The sequence below is a fragment of the Patella vulgata genome, chromosome 1 (assembly GCF_932274485.2).
Source record: "Patella vulgata chromosome 1, xgPatVulg1.2, whole genome shotgun sequence".
Classification (NCBI taxonomy): Eukaryota; Metazoa; Mollusca; class Gastropoda; family Patellidae; genus Patella; species Patella vulgata.
The window spans coordinates 39554678-39571549 of NC_065879.2; the positions used below are offsets into that span (position 1 = coordinate 39554678).

The 16872-nt window shown below is 37.7% G+C and overlaps 1 protein-coding gene across 2 annotated transcripts in view; it reads left to right on the forward strand.

The window, feature by feature from the left end:
• The first annotated feature begins 593 nt into the window (after nt 1-593).
• LOC126812937 (uncharacterized) overlaps nt 594-16872 on the forward strand; it is a 29890-nt gene continuing 13611 nt past the window's right edge. For both annotated transcript variants that reach the window (XM_050539115.1, XM_050539117.1), the window contains exons 1-6: nt 594-835; nt 7395-7546; nt 9430-9516; nt 10159-10318; nt 11090-11129; nt 11346-11504. In XM_050539115.1, coding sequence (XP_050395072.1) covers nt 639-835; nt 7395-7546; nt 9430-9516; nt 10159-10318; nt 11090-11129; nt 11346-11504 — 795 coding nt within the window. In that variant the 5' untranslated portion in view covers nt 594-638. The remainder of the gene's footprint in view (nt 836-7394; nt 7547-9429; nt 9517-10158; nt 10319-11089; nt 11130-11345; nt 11505-16872) is intronic.

Here is a 16872-nt window from a genome sequence, read left to right on the forward strand (position 1 = left end):
ATTTTCTGTTGGGACTGCTTGGTGCTACATTTTTCGTCCTTACATCCCTAACGCGTTGCAGCATTCGAAAAGGTTTTTTTTTTTCATTTTGGTAACATAAATATAGACTTGATCAGTGATTGTGATGGTTTTGTCAAATTTGTTCTGCATACATCTTTCATTCTGGATGCTGTAATTCCCCCTGTTCTAAAGAAAAATCGTGCTGTGAAAGTCACTAAACTAATTATACATGGATTAAAGATACATTATGGGAGATTTTTATAAGGAGTTAGCCATTTTTGCTATGACAGTTCAAAAATAAATGATGAAAGAAGAATATATTGAAAATTTCAGTCAAATTGCTTTATTCTGAACATACATGTAGTTATCACCAGTGTAACTTTTGACTAGAAATGGGATTGAATGGATGCGGGGTGGGGGTATAACTTATTTTGATTTTAATTCTTTAGTTCATCTTAGCATTGGAAACGTGAGATATAATTTACAGATAATGGGACAGTTGATTGTGTATTTGTTTCTGCTACGTATATTTATAGCCTGTTTTTTAACAGTACAGATACCCCACGTCCTTGACCCTGTTGCTTATCTTTAGACAAATCTCATGTGGATAATGGTATGCCTTTAAAGTAAAGGGTAAGATGATTCATAGAACATTCGGGACTGTTTACACTTATTTCGTACTATTTTTATTGGTGTGGACTGTGAATGGCCAAGAGGAGACGTTTGGAGATTTTGAAACGTTGACAAGTGGTCAGGGTTGGTATTATAAAGGATGTACAGTAGACTTGAACACGGATAGTTTTACTGGACACCACAGCCTACACGTCATTAATAGGTATATAGTTTTCATAATGTTAAATAATTAGCCAGTGATTGGGCTAAACAAGGCGGACTTACGCGATACAGTGTGCTATGGGGGGAAATTTTGTCCGGACAGCGGCGCTGCGACCTACTTATCGAATTCTAACTGTCAAAGATTCTTTTAAGTGCACGTCAATATGAACACGAGACATCTGGTTTTCTTCCATTCTGAACGAATAGACATTGTCCTTGCCAGGCAACCTACCCACCACCACTGACAAAGGGAACCCGCACTGGATTATCCCGAGGAATTTAACTAACAGTTACGGTAACACAAATAGCGAACCTGAAACCTGCTTAACGAGCGAATGTCTTACTCGCAGAGCCACAGCGGCTCCCCCGGTGAGATAAGTACTACAGCCTGATGCAATGTATCACGGAACACTATAATGGAAAGCAAAAAACCCAGATCTTAATAAGACAAAAAAAGCCAGTTATGCGTATGCTAATATGCTTACTTCTATGCATGTAACTTCTTACTAACATGTGAAATTGGCTATTTACACATATAAAAATGCTAATTTATATTTCTTAAATATTGCAGATGGAATAAGTATTTTGTTCTATTTCCGTTATTACTCTTAATTTATCGTCGTCAGTTTAGCTTTGTTAACATTTTGACATTTCATAAATTTTTCGCTGGTAAAGGCGTCATAATTCTAGAGCTCATTTTGGTAACAGATGGCACTGTTTACAATTGTATGGTGGCTCATTGGGAACATGTAAAATCGCGCCATTTCCACAACCCGACAGACCTGACGACATTTTTTCTGTCAAAAATAATAAAATATTTTACGTACAAAAGCAAACTATTCTAGATATTTTTGGCATAAATAAATAGGCTATTTTGTCGTGCATTTTCACAAATAATGCACTATCGATTGTTTTGGCCTATTTGTTTTCTAAAAGAATAATATATAGCCAATCTGATTAAAACACAGATCCTATTTCGTTTCGTTTTTTATAGTTAAAATGTTTGTTTTACTTATCTTTACTACACAAGGATCTGGAAGAGTTGTTATATTATCAGCGTTTGGGTTGAAGTGAGGGATAAGCCAATGAAACAGTCTGTTACGACGACTTCTTGGCGTGCCATGCACGGAACTGTGTGTAACCCACTAGAAACGCCAACGCTGATTGATTAATCAATTTCTGACGTCATAGGGTCAAAAGTCACTCATACGACCCCTCACATGACCTCATAGTACAACTTGTCAGATCTTCATGTAGTGTAGGCCATCGAAAGTATAAACAAAACGGAAACCCAATGGCGTACACCAAGATTAGGCCATAGCGCCCATGTCCGTACAAAATCCTCTGACATGGCGCACACCAAGGCGCATGCCCGTCTTCATTAGCACAGTGGTGCATAACGGCAAGATGTTAAACTTTATTTCATGTTATTTGATTTCCAAATCACCGGTTTTCTGTTAGGAGGTAAGAGGACGATTCAGCGCTCTTATTGAACTCATTCTATAGTTTGGTGTCATAACTAAACGAATTAAAAATTGGTATAGTTCTGAATTGTTTACACCCTCTCAAAGTTCCATATTATGCTCCTGTTGAGAGGTTCCAGGGTAATTGTCACCACCCCTCCCCTCTTATATTTTAATGTTTCCATGCCTATAAATTTGGAATCAATAAATTTATACCAATGATACTTGACAGGAGTGCAAAGGTACATAACCGTAAAATTGATTAGTCAATTTAGGGTAGTATAAACAAATATTATGCTTTCAAGATTTTGCATCCACCCATATTTTTATGTGTACGTATTATGTCATCACCCCTGTCCGTGCGTGTGTCTACAGGTCACAATTTGTTATCCGACTTTGATGAAATTTAAACAATATGTTGATGTCTCAAAGATCTCGGATGGGATCGATTTTGGCACCTATCGCACGATAACGTTTTGGATTATGGCTCCTGATCGTACGAAAGTCGCGCACATAGCTTGTGGATCCTCTTGGGGTCACAATTTTTATTCAATTTCTTTTAAAACTTAAAATGTATGTTTATATCCGAAAGATCTCGGATAGGTTCCATTTTGGAAAATATCGGAACATTAATTTTCTGGATTTTTGCTCCTGGTTGAACGAAAATCGCGTACATAGCTTGTGTGATCCGAAGAGATCAAAAGTTTGATTATATGTGTTTAATACACAACAATCACTGATGAATTCGATTTTGGAGAAAATCGGACCTTAACTTCCCGTGAAAATTGCCCCGTCCCTTTACGCAAATACATGTAGGGACAAAGCATGTAATACATATACCAAGTTTTAAATGACACTTAAAATAAAATATGCGTCGAAGGTCGACGAATCTGGTATGCGCATCTACTTCGAAAGCAGCATCTTGAGTTATGGCCCCTGTCATTTACGCAAAAAGAGAAATATGCACGAAGTTTCTGGGCCCAATTTTTGATGAAACTTAAAATATGTGTTAGGAATCGAAATATCCTGGATTGGTTGAATTTAGTGAGCATCGGACATATTCCGTTCAAGAGTTGTAATCCTTTTCCGAAAACACTGTGAACGCGATACAGGCTATAGTTTTTAACAAATTTTTTTTTTATCAAATTAGGTTATGTCCCTTTAGCCGAAAACCCCATCAATATTTAGCCTTCCGTAACCTCCCTTTAACAGATTTAATACTTGTTCGATGTAAATCATTGGGACAATGAGAGAACAAGCCCTAGATTACTAGATTACTTAAAGATACATTATGGAAGATCAGAGTACGATTTGCAGTTCTCACTATACTAGTTAAAAACTAGATAATGTAAAGGGGATATGCTGAAAATTGCTCCACTCTGAACCGAGATATTAGCTATTGATTTTTCGACCTAACCTCGTTCATCATTACTTAAGTCGGTACGATAAAAAAACATAGACTCGATTATCCATTTTTTTTATTTAATCATCAATGAGCGTTGATCAGCAGATCGGATTCAAATCCAGTGACAATCCGACACATAAGATGGCATCGAAAGTTGATTAAGGTCTTTTCATTAATTAATAGTTTATATAACATTTCTATGGAAGGGCATTGCTGCCAATATTAAATGCTTTGGGACTATGTCGTTTCCATTGATTATATGTAAAAAGTACAATGTACAAAGACCTAATACCGAAAGTATGTTTCTTTGGCTGTTTGAATCTATAAATTATTTCCTGGCACATTCATGATTACGCACGGTCGTCTAAATAGTTTCTTATGGTGTGCCAGCTTGAATTATTGTTATCGAGCGGTGAATATCCTTATAGTGTGCTGGTTTATAGTGTGCCGGGTTTCCGTATATGTTAATAAGTCACGTGATATCCTACATTTGCATATGAAAGTTGATGCTGTGCGAAACATGCTATTTAGAATGCGTGAAGGACAAATGGAATGTGGCAGAGAACAAATGTAAAATGTAATGAGAGAAATGTAAAATGTAGACACGTCAAAAAAAGCATTTCCCCCCACAAAACATTTGTCATTTAACACTTAACATTTGACGTTTTACATTTAACTCTTGACTTATGGGTATTTTGACTTTGTCATTACCGGTATTAGGACTTTGTACATTGTACTTTTTACATATAATTGGGGGGTGGGGGGGGGTGGCCGAATGGTTAGCACGTGCGTGCTGTATCATAGAGCCTGTCATTGAGCCAACTGGCTTGTTTTCGAATCCCCGGTTGTACGTTACAAGGAGCAGGGTCGCCTGTCCAACCTCGTGGGTTTTCTCCGGGTCCCCCGGTTTCCTTCCACTGCTAAAGACCACTACGCGCAAGCGAATTATTGAAATAAAATTAATCCATATGTTAGTCCCGAAATGACCTAGTTTGTGTCGAGTGAACGTTTAACCCCATTTCAATCTCTCTTTACATATAATCAGAGCATTTAATATTGGCAGCGATACCCTTGCATACATTTCAGGCCTAAAGAAACACCTGCAATTGGCAGATTTAGCTCTTGCATAATGTGTATGTTTAAATAATATCGGAATAATTTACTTTTGCACGTAAAATACTTTATTTTTCTTGCACGTTAAAAAAAATAACCTATTTTTTCTTTCAAAATTGTCGAGAATGATTTACTTTTGTATCTATGTTTCAAAGAAAAAATGTCATGTTGTTGGGTTATATAAAAAAAAGGCACAATTTCACATGTCCTCAATGAGTCACCTTATAGTGAACACCGCCAGCTGTTACCATAATGGGAGTTAGAATTATGACTTATCATTACGGGTTAAAAAGGAGTCATAATTTCAACGCTCAATATGCTAAAATATGGCGCTGTTTATACTATATGGTGGCTCATTGGGGACATGTCAAATCTCGCCTTTTTCATAACCCATCAGACATAACAACATTTTTCTGTCAAAAATAATAAAATATTTTACGTACAAAAGCAAATTATTCTAGATATTTTTCAGATGAATACATTACCACATTATGACTCTTTTATGTAACAATATGCCACTCATTCGCTAACTTGATTTAAGTTCATATATGTGAATATAATAACTTGCCAAAGATATCAATTAATACAATATAATATAATGCCATCATTAATTTCAAGAGCAAAATTCTAGCAAAATTCTTACATTCGTCCCTTTCTTTAAGACTTTTTGCTCGTTATTAGGTAAACCATAACCATACCAACATCCGTAGAATTATATAAGTATTCATACATGTAGCAGAAATCTCGAAAACCTACATATATATATCACCCCCCCCCCCCCCCTTCTAAGATTTATGCGAAATGAAAAGACAGGAGACTCTTAAAAACTTCCGTGTACTAAACCATATAATTATTCATGCAACATGCACATATATATCTGCACAATCTGCGTCAATCTGTTCCAAGAATATAAGTATCAATGAAAACACAAATAAACAAAAATCGGTGTGTCGCTTACAGACAGCAATTCTTAATTGATCGTCTTAAAACCTTACATAGTTATTATTCCTTATACTCTAAGGATGACCCCTATTGTTTTTGGTGCATGCCCGACTCCCAGGGGCAAAGCCACGCCCAATTTTTGTATTAGTTTCTTTGTCCTCTACAGGCCACATGATTTAACTTTGCATACTTATTCCTTATACCCAAAGGATCATTACTATTGTTTCTGATGCATGGCCATCTCCTAGGGGCAGAACCACGCCCAATTTTTGTATTTGTTTCTTTGTCGTCTACAGGCCACATTTTTTTAAACTTTGCATACTTATTTCTTTTATCCTAAGGATCATTACTATTGTTTTTGTGCATGCCCATCGCCCATTTGTAGAACCACGCCCATTTTCTTTTTGTGTGTCTGTGTGTCGCCTACAGGCCGCAATTCTTAATCGATCGTCTTGAAAACGTTTCATACTTAATCCTTGTACCCGTAGGAGGACCTGAGTTATTTTTTGGTACATGCCCGACCCCCCTGGAACACAACCATACCCATTTTGTGTGTGTGTGTGTGTGTGTGGGGGGGGTCTGTGTATCGCCTACATGCCGCAATTCTTAAACAAACATTATGCAAGAGCTAAATCTGTCTATTGTAGGTCCTTCTTTAGGCCTGAAATGTTATATAAACTATTAATTAGACATTAATTAACGTATCCAGACCATAATCAACTCTCGATGTCAACGCTAGCCTGCGATATTTGTTGGATTATGATACGATTTGCTGCGTAACTTTCCTTCTCGATTTAACGATTAAGTGGATAATCGAGACTATGATTTTTGTCGTACCGACTTTAGTAATGATGACCGAGGCTATGCGGAACTTTCAATCACTTATTTCTCGATTCATAGTGGATCAATTTGACTGAAATTTTCAGCAAATTGCCTTTACATTTTCTAGTTTTTAACTATTATAGTGAGGACTGTAAACTCGTTATTGTATCTTTAACAGATACTTTTGAACAGATCCCTGGGGGCAGAGCCATACCTATTTGTTCTTTGTGTGTCTGTCTGTGTGCTACCTACAGGCCACAATGGATCATCTTGGATCTTGGCGTTTGTATTCCTAATAAACTCGACGGCAACTATTGATCATGATTTTGGTGGATCTACGGACTCCCAGGTAGCAATTCCGAATGGATCATCATGGAACTTGGTATGCTTGGACGGCAACTATTGATTTTGGTGTATGGCAAAACAAACCCAACACCTAGCCTTTTATGCCTCTTGTCATAATTATTACAGTCGTTGCCGCCATTTTATATTCCATTCTCTTCATTTTAAAAAAGAATACCATATCAATCAAAGCAGGATGCTCTTGTTAATTTTCAATTGATTAACGGCACAGATTAAAGAACATTTCGAGTTGGTATATAATGTACACAGTTCTTTTTGATACCAAATAAAACTTAAAATATTTTCATACGAAAAGTCCAATACAGCAACTATTTTCTATAGATTGCTGTTGGCATCGAAAATACGAGGTGTGGGCTCTAAGCACAAATTTCAGTTATAAGCGCGATTATTCTTTTCATTCCCTTACCACTTTTACTTTTATTAAACATAAATAAATTTTGGAATAATTGTAGACAAGCTGCATGGGGTGGAATATATTTTGATGTTTCTGTCAAGCCGTTAACCAATTATTATTTTCACGCAAGAATCAAACTTCTGAACATTTCTCCAAGGAAACTGACAAGTAATGTACAAGTTACGAATTTGGTTAATTCAACCGGACACGGTAAATATATATATATCAATAATTGTACTAAACAGCATAAAAAACGTCAGTACGATTTCAAAATCAGACAGGCACTTTAATCAAATCATTCTAGAAAACGACTTACTAAATGGATCAAAGCATTTTTTTGTGAACAGTATGTTGACACATTAGTAATTAATTCATCACAATTCCAAGACATTACGAGAAGGTTTAGAGTCTGTACACGGTCTATACATCAGTATCTGGTGTGTCCACGATTGGTGAACGCCATTGGCACCTGGAACCACACTCTCAGAAAAGCCTGACGCAATCCATCGGCTGTGTTTGGTCTCGGTACGACGTTATTAAGTCTCCTCTGAATTTCATCCCAAAGATGTTCAATCGGGGTTAAGTCGGACTAAGGGCTGGTCAGTGCATAACGTTGACACCGTTCTGGTGTAGAAAGTCCCAAGTAACTCTTGCGGTGTGGGCAGGGGCGTTGTCGTGCTGGAAAACGTTGTTTCGGTGACGTGAGAAATGTGGTATGACGTGGGGTCTGAGAGCTTGATCGATGTAGCGCACTGCTGTGATGCGACCTCCTCTCCCTGGACCAAGATTTTGGAACACCACAGGACCCACTTTTTGTTCAGGCCGATTCCACCCTAAACCATTATGCTTGGACCTCCCAATGAATCTCGTTCCATGACACATTGGTCGGAATAACGCTGGCCGCGTCGACGCTATATTCTGGTCCTGCCATCTGCAGTTGATACGCAATACCGACTCTCATCTGTGAACAGAAAAGTTCTCCATTGACTGTATTCCCATTTCTGGCGTTGTTGGGCAAACTGTAGCCGTTCACGTCGATGGCGAGTGGTGAGGATCGGTCCACGGTAAGGTCTACGGCAACGGATGTTCTCTCTGGGGAGACGTTGGCGCACTGTATCAACTGATGGGTCTTCCGCGTGTTCCCACTGTCTGACGTGCCGTCTCAGATGCCGTGTGAAGGGATTCTACACGTGCTGTCGCACAACATGACGGTCTTATTGCCTTGTGATAACCCTTGGTCTACCAGTTCGGGGGCCTGGGCAGTGTGGCCAGCGTCGAGTCTTCCAAGCGCCTTGTTCCTCTGAGCTGTCGTGAGTCGTGGCATGCTGCTGACGTTATAGTGTGAATGATTTAACCAGGTATGGGGGTGCATTTTATAGGACTGGTCCCGGTGAACAGCACGTGCAGCATGAGTTACATGAAAATAATGGAGAGCATATTACCATCTAAGAAGTCATGTTGTGTTTTTGAGAACATTTCCTGGGTTCAATTTTGTGTTTGGGAAGGAGTCGTATTACTCAGGTAAAGTTGGAGATGTGGTCACAAAATTAATAAACAATAAAAACATTTGGCAAGTTTTATGCAATGCGTCTATTCAGAGTAACATACCAACCTGACGTTTCTTTTGCTGCTTAGTATATTTCAAATACAAACAGGCCAACAGTAATGCTGATGGCCCCCCCCCCCCCCCGCATTAAAACCGCGTGATTTTTTGCCATTTGTGAGAGGCGCAAAAACTCAAGGGGGTGCAAAAACTCAAAACCATGACATAGCCCCTGGTCAAGGCATTCTCAACCTCGTGGGTTTACTCCGTGTACTCCGGCTTCCTCCCACAAGAAAGACCCCTGCGCGTGCGCTAAGATAATAAAAATGAAAAATAAGACTTGTCTGCGATATCACCTTCGGGGGAAGCGGACGTTACACAGTAAGAAGAACAACAACAAGATAGAGTGTAATATTTTGAGTAAAATGTCATCGAGGTGAGGATTATTAACCGATTTCGGAATCGAAAACTGTTGGGAAATTTGGCAGTTCACGGGGCTGTAAATTCCTATGTTGTATACATGATACTGTTTTGATTTCTTGTATTGAAGGTTCTCGGCACCAAAAACTTGGTGAGGTGAGATTTATGCAGCCAAACATATGGCAGGAGATTGGTGGGGATTTTACTACCCCGCCTGGTATGTAATAGATATAATTTGCTTTGATTTATGTTAGACGTATCGAAATGCAAAATAAAGTGAAAGACCAAGAAGTAGTGGGCGGGGATTTGCTAACGCTCCATTTTGCGATATCAATCGTATCAATCGTTTGCACAAGCGAAAACAATTCAGCGCACAGAAACTGATGAGAACGAAATCGATACATGTGATTCCGTGGACATTCGCTTTGAGAAAGGTTTGGTATTTCGGCTACATAGTTCAATTGTTGCGAGTTTAACCCCAATTTGTGGAGAAATACTCTACTTTTCCACTAAAAGTATACCACTATCGATACAGTAAAGCGAAGAAGAGTGGTGCACGAAAAGAACAGAAATAGACATGCAGCTTATATTCGTTTGGACAAAGAAATCCGTTTTGCCGGTGACACTATTAAGGCACATTTCCGATAAAGATTTGGACACCGTGGCTTTACTTGAAGCATTCTCAATAACTATAAGGGATTGTAATGAGCGATTGTTGATATTTTGGCTTTATTTGAAATAAACCCGAAAGGCTAATTGATTTGATATAACATGGGGGGGGGGGGGTCGATTAATACAATTTCTTAATCTTACTGTCATTTCACCATGCTGGCTAATGATATATATTTATAAATTACAGACGTGACCGGGGTATCGATTTATGTTCAGCTTCAGGACATCGATGTTAATTATTTGTTAGATTCTGCTGTATTTAATGAGGTACCATCATTATCACCAACATGGCGCCAAGATTCCGACACTCTAATAGACAAACTCCGAAAAGATGATATTCATATAAGGTAAGAGAATAATTTTTAGCATGTGAATTCTTGAAACGACATAGTAGAAATTGTAAGTACGTACTTGAAAATATGTTATCCATTTATATACGCCCACATTGAAATGTGATGGTATATTGTGGTCACACTCGTCAGTGTTTTGTATAAAAGATGTAAAAACTGTTAGCACTAGAATGAACTAGACGTCGATCAAATTTAAATTATTTCTGGTAATTAATGCATGGGTTGTTACTTTTGATCAGTGTTTAATGTCTTGTAAATGTTGAAATTACTTAAAAAAAAGAATAAATATGCGGCAACCTCTGTGGACTGCTCAGAAGTCTTAGTTGCTGTGATGTTTCTGAAGTAAGGCCTTGTTTGATACGAAGCCGTAAGTGTTGGCAAAAATTATGCGGTATCTAAATAGAACTTTTAAATATATAATTGTTATGCCTATGTGTACAAAGCTCGGAAGTCTTAGTTGCTGTGATGTTTCTGGGGTAAGGCCTATTTGATATGAAGCCATAACTGTTGGCAATAATTATGCAATATCTAAATACATGTAGAACTGTTAAATATATAATTGTTATGCCCATGTGTACAAACAAACACTGTGAAGGCTAAAATTATGGTTGGTTCTCTTTCGGATTTGTGAGATTGACTAGTTATATTAGAGAAAAAAAAACATTCTTGTTTTATTGTGATGTTTTTAACATTAATATTTTGATATTGTGTCCTTGTGTTAGGAAACCTGGATGTGGTTTTTTTATTATGATACTCGTTTAATTTCAGGGTACAGGAAGAATTTGGTTCGTCGAATCTTACAGTTGAGGTAAATATTTAATGTGCTATTTACATGGAAACTATAATTTATATTTTGGATCCGGTCCTTTGCTGTTAATGCTGTCATACATATTAGAGTCGGCTGACTGACTTCGGACATGCGCGTCGGATAATTTCGGCGAATTCGTCATAAGAATATACTACCTAAAATGGTTCATGTAGCTGCATTCATTACTGTTACTAACAATGGTAGTATATTTTACAGTTACAACAATTGAAGAGTGAATTTGCCTTTGGTTCTGCTGTCAATGCTGAGTATATAGTTAATCCTAATTATAAAGGTTATCAAGATTTCTTCTATGATACATTTGAATGGGGTGTCCTTGAAAATAAACTTAAATGGAAACAGATGGAGTGGTCGCATGTAAGTAAGCTACATTGATTATCATATCTAAGCCATTTTGTTCAATTCTGTATTACTGATTGAAACGTTTCCTGGCCTCATATGATGGACATTATTCTTTAATTTAGATTTTCGAAATTTTTAACAAATTAGTCTAAGAAATGGTTCTCGTTTAGCTATTAGGTCTACCGCGTGGTGACAAAAAAAACATATGAAGATCCATGATCGTGATGATTCGCCTGTGGCGTGGTTATCTAGTAGAGCAGTGGGCTTTCCCAATCCGCTCGGTTATATCGACTTTTTATCGACTTTCTCCCTTTTAATTTCCTCTTTTCGTCGATTATCCATATTAAATAAAGTTAGTGTTCGGCACGAATATTCGCTCTTTGAATATAATATTCGAATATTTGAATAGCAATCACCATATTCGAATATTTTCGAATATCTACATTATTGATTCTATTTGCTCTGAAATATTATTACAGACAACTTTCGTTGTCACATTTACATTCGAAGCTTACTTAGATTGCCTACCGTCGTCAGAGACGAATCGTCTTCAGAGACGGTTAGTTATTCGGTAGTAGCTTGTTACCTACTTTAAAACTAATTGTAGCCTGGTAGGAGAACCTCGGATTTGGGTGATCTGAGGGGAAAAAATCCGAAACAAATCATTCTTGCTTTTTATGAAAGATCTATATGAGTACAAATCCAGGAAAAAAATCCACCAAAATCGCAAAAAAAAGTTACAGGCGTTCTGTTTTTTGTACCCATTCGACTTATAAAATCCACAATTGTTCTAAATTTTCGTCACTTTTTTCGGCATGCTGAGAATATTTTTGTGCATCACAAATGCTTATCCACTATTAGACCATCGACAAAATCAGTAAATTCCCATGTTGGGAAATTCTAATTGTAAAGACGTCCATAACTGCCCCTGCCCCATCCCAAAAGCTAAGCTAGATCAGCGCATTTACCAACTGCATGAAATTTGTTGCATAATGTTCAGCATCGTCACGTGCATCAAAAGTGCCAACTGTCAGATATTGTCAGTGGTGGGGTAAACTCGTCAGGCGCCTCTAATCGCCCCTACCCCACTAGCTCATTTACTAACCACACGAAACATGTTGAAAAATGTTCAGCAAATTCACATGTATTAAAAAAGACCACCTCCAGACATTTTCAGCGGTGAGGAAACCCCGCCGGGCTGAGTGATTTACCCACTACTACCCAATACTAACTCGTTATTGTGGGAAACTAACATAATACTTCAATTATGTTGGGTAGTATTGGGCAAACTTCCTGTCGTCCCATCAAAACGTTCCTATTCCCCCACACCAAAGGCTAGGCCAGATGAGCACATTTTCTTATCGCACGAAACTTGTGGCAAAATGCTCTGCACAAGAATGGCAATGGCCAGATCCAGCCAGAAATCTAATTGATCAACTACAAAAGCTTATCTACATTACCACATGACTAACGTATAAAATATATCTGAAAACCATAACATATTCCAACGAAACATAAATGGCCACTAAGCTGTTTATCTCTGGCGAAATGTCAATGCAGATTCTATCGTCGCTATTAAAGGGCTAATCCCGATAATATTTTGGATAATAAAACTGGTTAATGCTATGTTAAAATCCTCTACCTTAGGGCCGAGCAACTAACTCAATATATTTGATACGTTTTCAAACAATTGAAATCCGTCAGTCTTAATCTGGAAGTGGGGACCGGTGTCCCAAGCTGTATTATGCGGTGTTTGGATAAAACCAGACTTTTATTTTATAAAAATAATGTGTAGGTGAAATTTACCTTTTGGTTATCCAGTACAGAACGTGGATCATTCACTGTATAAACCTCTAAAGGAAGGGGAATCGATTATCAGGTCACCCAACGAAAAAATTGACCCAAAATCTTAAAAGGGTTACGTGTCCGGATAAGCAGTTTTGAAGTTCACGTCCAAATGACTCAATATTTTGAGCTGAAATGTTGAGACAGGGTAAATACACCATTCCTCTATATTTTGGCGTTTAAATTTCATACGTACTCAGACTTTTATTTTTGAAACTCTGTTCAATTCGGGATAGTCCCTTTAAGGTATGAAACAGTTCAAATTATCTGAAGTTCAGTGTCACCAGCTAGCCCCCACATAACTCCTGATACATATAACATTCTTCGAAACAGCTTGACGCCAATGTCAAACTATGCATCCTTGTGAAATGCAACTATACCAATAATATCAACCAATAAAACCCAACCTAAGCACCTTCTAAAACATCTTAGAATGAATATACATGTATTACCAAAACTGTTATCAATGTTAGCCTCCTCACAGATGACAACCCAACAACGACACCTAAAGCCCACAGAGCTGTGTACGGTTGTTCGTTACAAGGAGTGGGGTCGCCTGTCCAACCTCATGGGTTTTCTCCGGGTCCTCCGGTTTCCTCCCACTGCTAAAGACCCCTACGCGCAAGCGAATTATTGAAATAATATTTAACCATGTGTTAGTCCCGAAATGACCTAGTTTGTGTCGAGTAGACGTTAAACCCCATTTCTCTCTCTTTCTCTCACAAAACAGCCCAAAACCTTTCTAAATTTTTATTCTCACTTGACTCGAAAGACTTTTGTGATAACATCAACGTAGGTTCGTCTCCTGCGATGTTGTCGACCTGGTCACCCCCCCCCCTCCTCTTGCACACTCCTTACTAGACCACCTTAACACACAGCATAATGAAATTAAGTTCACCGTGGGCACAGAACGAGACAACAGTCTTCTCTTTCTAGATATCATTATCAGAAAAAACAACAAACCGCTCCAAACTACAGTTTATAGGAAACCAGCCCACAACAATCAAAAACTGAGCCACCACCCATCCGCGTCAGCATCCAGTTCAATGACAGTTCATCCTGCCAAAACAGACGAGTATGGTGGATATTAATAGTTGCGCTAATAATATTATTTTTAGAAAATCTACGTGTTAAGTGTGTGTTATGGTTACTTGCAATTTGATAATACATTTAGAGTGCGTCAAGTTGGTGATAACTTAAATAAGGCGGTTTTACAAGGATCATTCATTTTGATGTCAGATACAAAAACTAAATCGTCCATAAAAAATTGCCCAAGGTAGATTGCGGTGGATTATTTTGTTTGGGTACTATGTCCATATCTCCTTACAAAAAAGCAAAAATCATTTGTTTTGGATTTTTCCCGCAGGTCGGAGTGTTTCCTACCAGCCTATTAGTGGTCCAGGCAAGATAATATTAGTGCTGGCAGTTGCTGCAATAAATATGCGTGCCACGATTTATGGTCGGTGTAGACCTATATTATCACCAAAAAAAGTCCCAGTCCCAAATTCGTGTCCAAATAGGTCAAATTGGCAAATATCCAAAATGGCCGCCGGTTTTAGCTTCAAAAATTCCTATTGTCACCCAGTTATCATAATATGATCGAGTTTAGTATCAAAATATGCGTTTTAGAGGTAACTGAATCCGTATCCATACAATGATACCACTTAGTCAATATTGGGGGGTCATTCAAGACGGCGGCCTGTTTGGGCGTGAAATTTGAATTTTACATCATGATCAGGCTTGGTGTGAAAATATACGTTTTCAAGGTAGTAAAACCCATTTTCGTATATATTTTGGTTATTAAGTGCCCCCCTGTGTCAATATAGGAGGAAATCCAATTAGGGATTTCGGTTTCTGATTAGGGATTGGGGAATAATGATACAGTACTCGTGTCATAGAACTAATGCGGTGACATCCATTTAATAACATCTTAATTTTATTTGGTCTCTTTGGCCTATTTGGGGCCACTCCTAGCTTACTGCGGTAGCAGCGTAGCGGGCATGTCTACTGTGGCCACTATCACGCCGATAATTGAACCAAGATATACATGCCTATTGAAGCACGCTGCGAATTCATTTCACAAAACGATTTGAACTAGGTGCCGTCACTTGTCCTACGTGGCATGCAGACAAAATGGTGGTTACGTACGAAAGCCCAGAAAGCTCATTCCAAATTCCAAATTCCAAAATCCAAAATCCAAAATCCAAATTCCAGATTCCAAATTCCAGATTCCAGATTCCAAATTTGCAGCTGTAGCAAACAAAAACAAAAAAAATGCCAGTCCTAGGATACCGAGTAGCAGAGTAGCTCACTGCAGAGGAACTGTTCACATCTGCCGAAGCAAACCCGAACTTATTAGTCAAAAGCAAAAACCTGATCCGATTGGTCGGATCAGATTTGGAATTTGGAATTTCGCATTTGGAATTTGGAATTTGGAATCTAGTAATTTGGAACGGGTATTTATCCGGCCCAGATAGGTAAACTAGAAGTAATTAGTTGTGTAAAATTACAATTTATATAAATTCTAATTTGTTTAAAGTAACGATAACACTCTTGCTGGCTTGACAGTTCCAGAAAATAAATAATAGCCTTATTCTAAGTATTAGATGTTTATGTGTCCTACCTGTTGTGTAAATTATCCATTACATCCTATTTTACTTGTCCAGAGGGTTCGAAAATATTTTTAAATCCAAGTCACATTTGAAAAGGTTTACGTTAGGCTTTTCAAATCATTTAGTTGAATTTTTCCAATTTTTTAAATTAGGTGTGTTAAGATGAAATTTGTATCATCAATTAATTGGAATATTGTAAAATAGTACAATTTGTTGACTAGAATAAAGATTGGGACATATTATTCAGTTACAACAGGAGTGGTATTGGGCCTTTAATTGAGGGGGGTTGCCAATTTGCTATTTTATCGGTAAGACATGAATTTGGAATTTCGCATTTGGAATTTGGAATTTGGAATTTCACATTTCGTAGTTACGTGTTCTACTGTTAACTGTGTAACAGCAGTCTCTGATTTTTTGTAATCTAATCGACCGTCTGCTAATCGTCTATTTCACACCATGTAAAAAGCAATGGTATGCAAAAACTAGATTTCGGTACAGGCCCCTCCACTTCCATAGCTTTACAACTTTTTTCAATATTAGTTGGATGGCAGAAATTTTTGCGACATTCCACATGGTATTCATATCACTGAGTTGGGAAACACGGCCATCAATTCTCAGCTTAGCCGCATTATTAAGGTCCCCAATACCTATTTTTTTTCGGTATGACGGTAGGCAGTTCAATATCAAATACTTCATTGTATATCGGGACCCATCGGTGTCTCATCGTTTTGAACATTTTGTGAAATTAATTCACCACGCGATGAGAAAATTCATTAAAATGATAAGAAATTTTAATTAAATAGATGAGAACTTTATGTTACAATATAAAGATTAATTTGATATGCATGCAAATTGATGAAAATGATAAGAACAATATTTTCCATAAAGAATAATTTGAAATGCAGTGATATAAAAATTGATTAAAA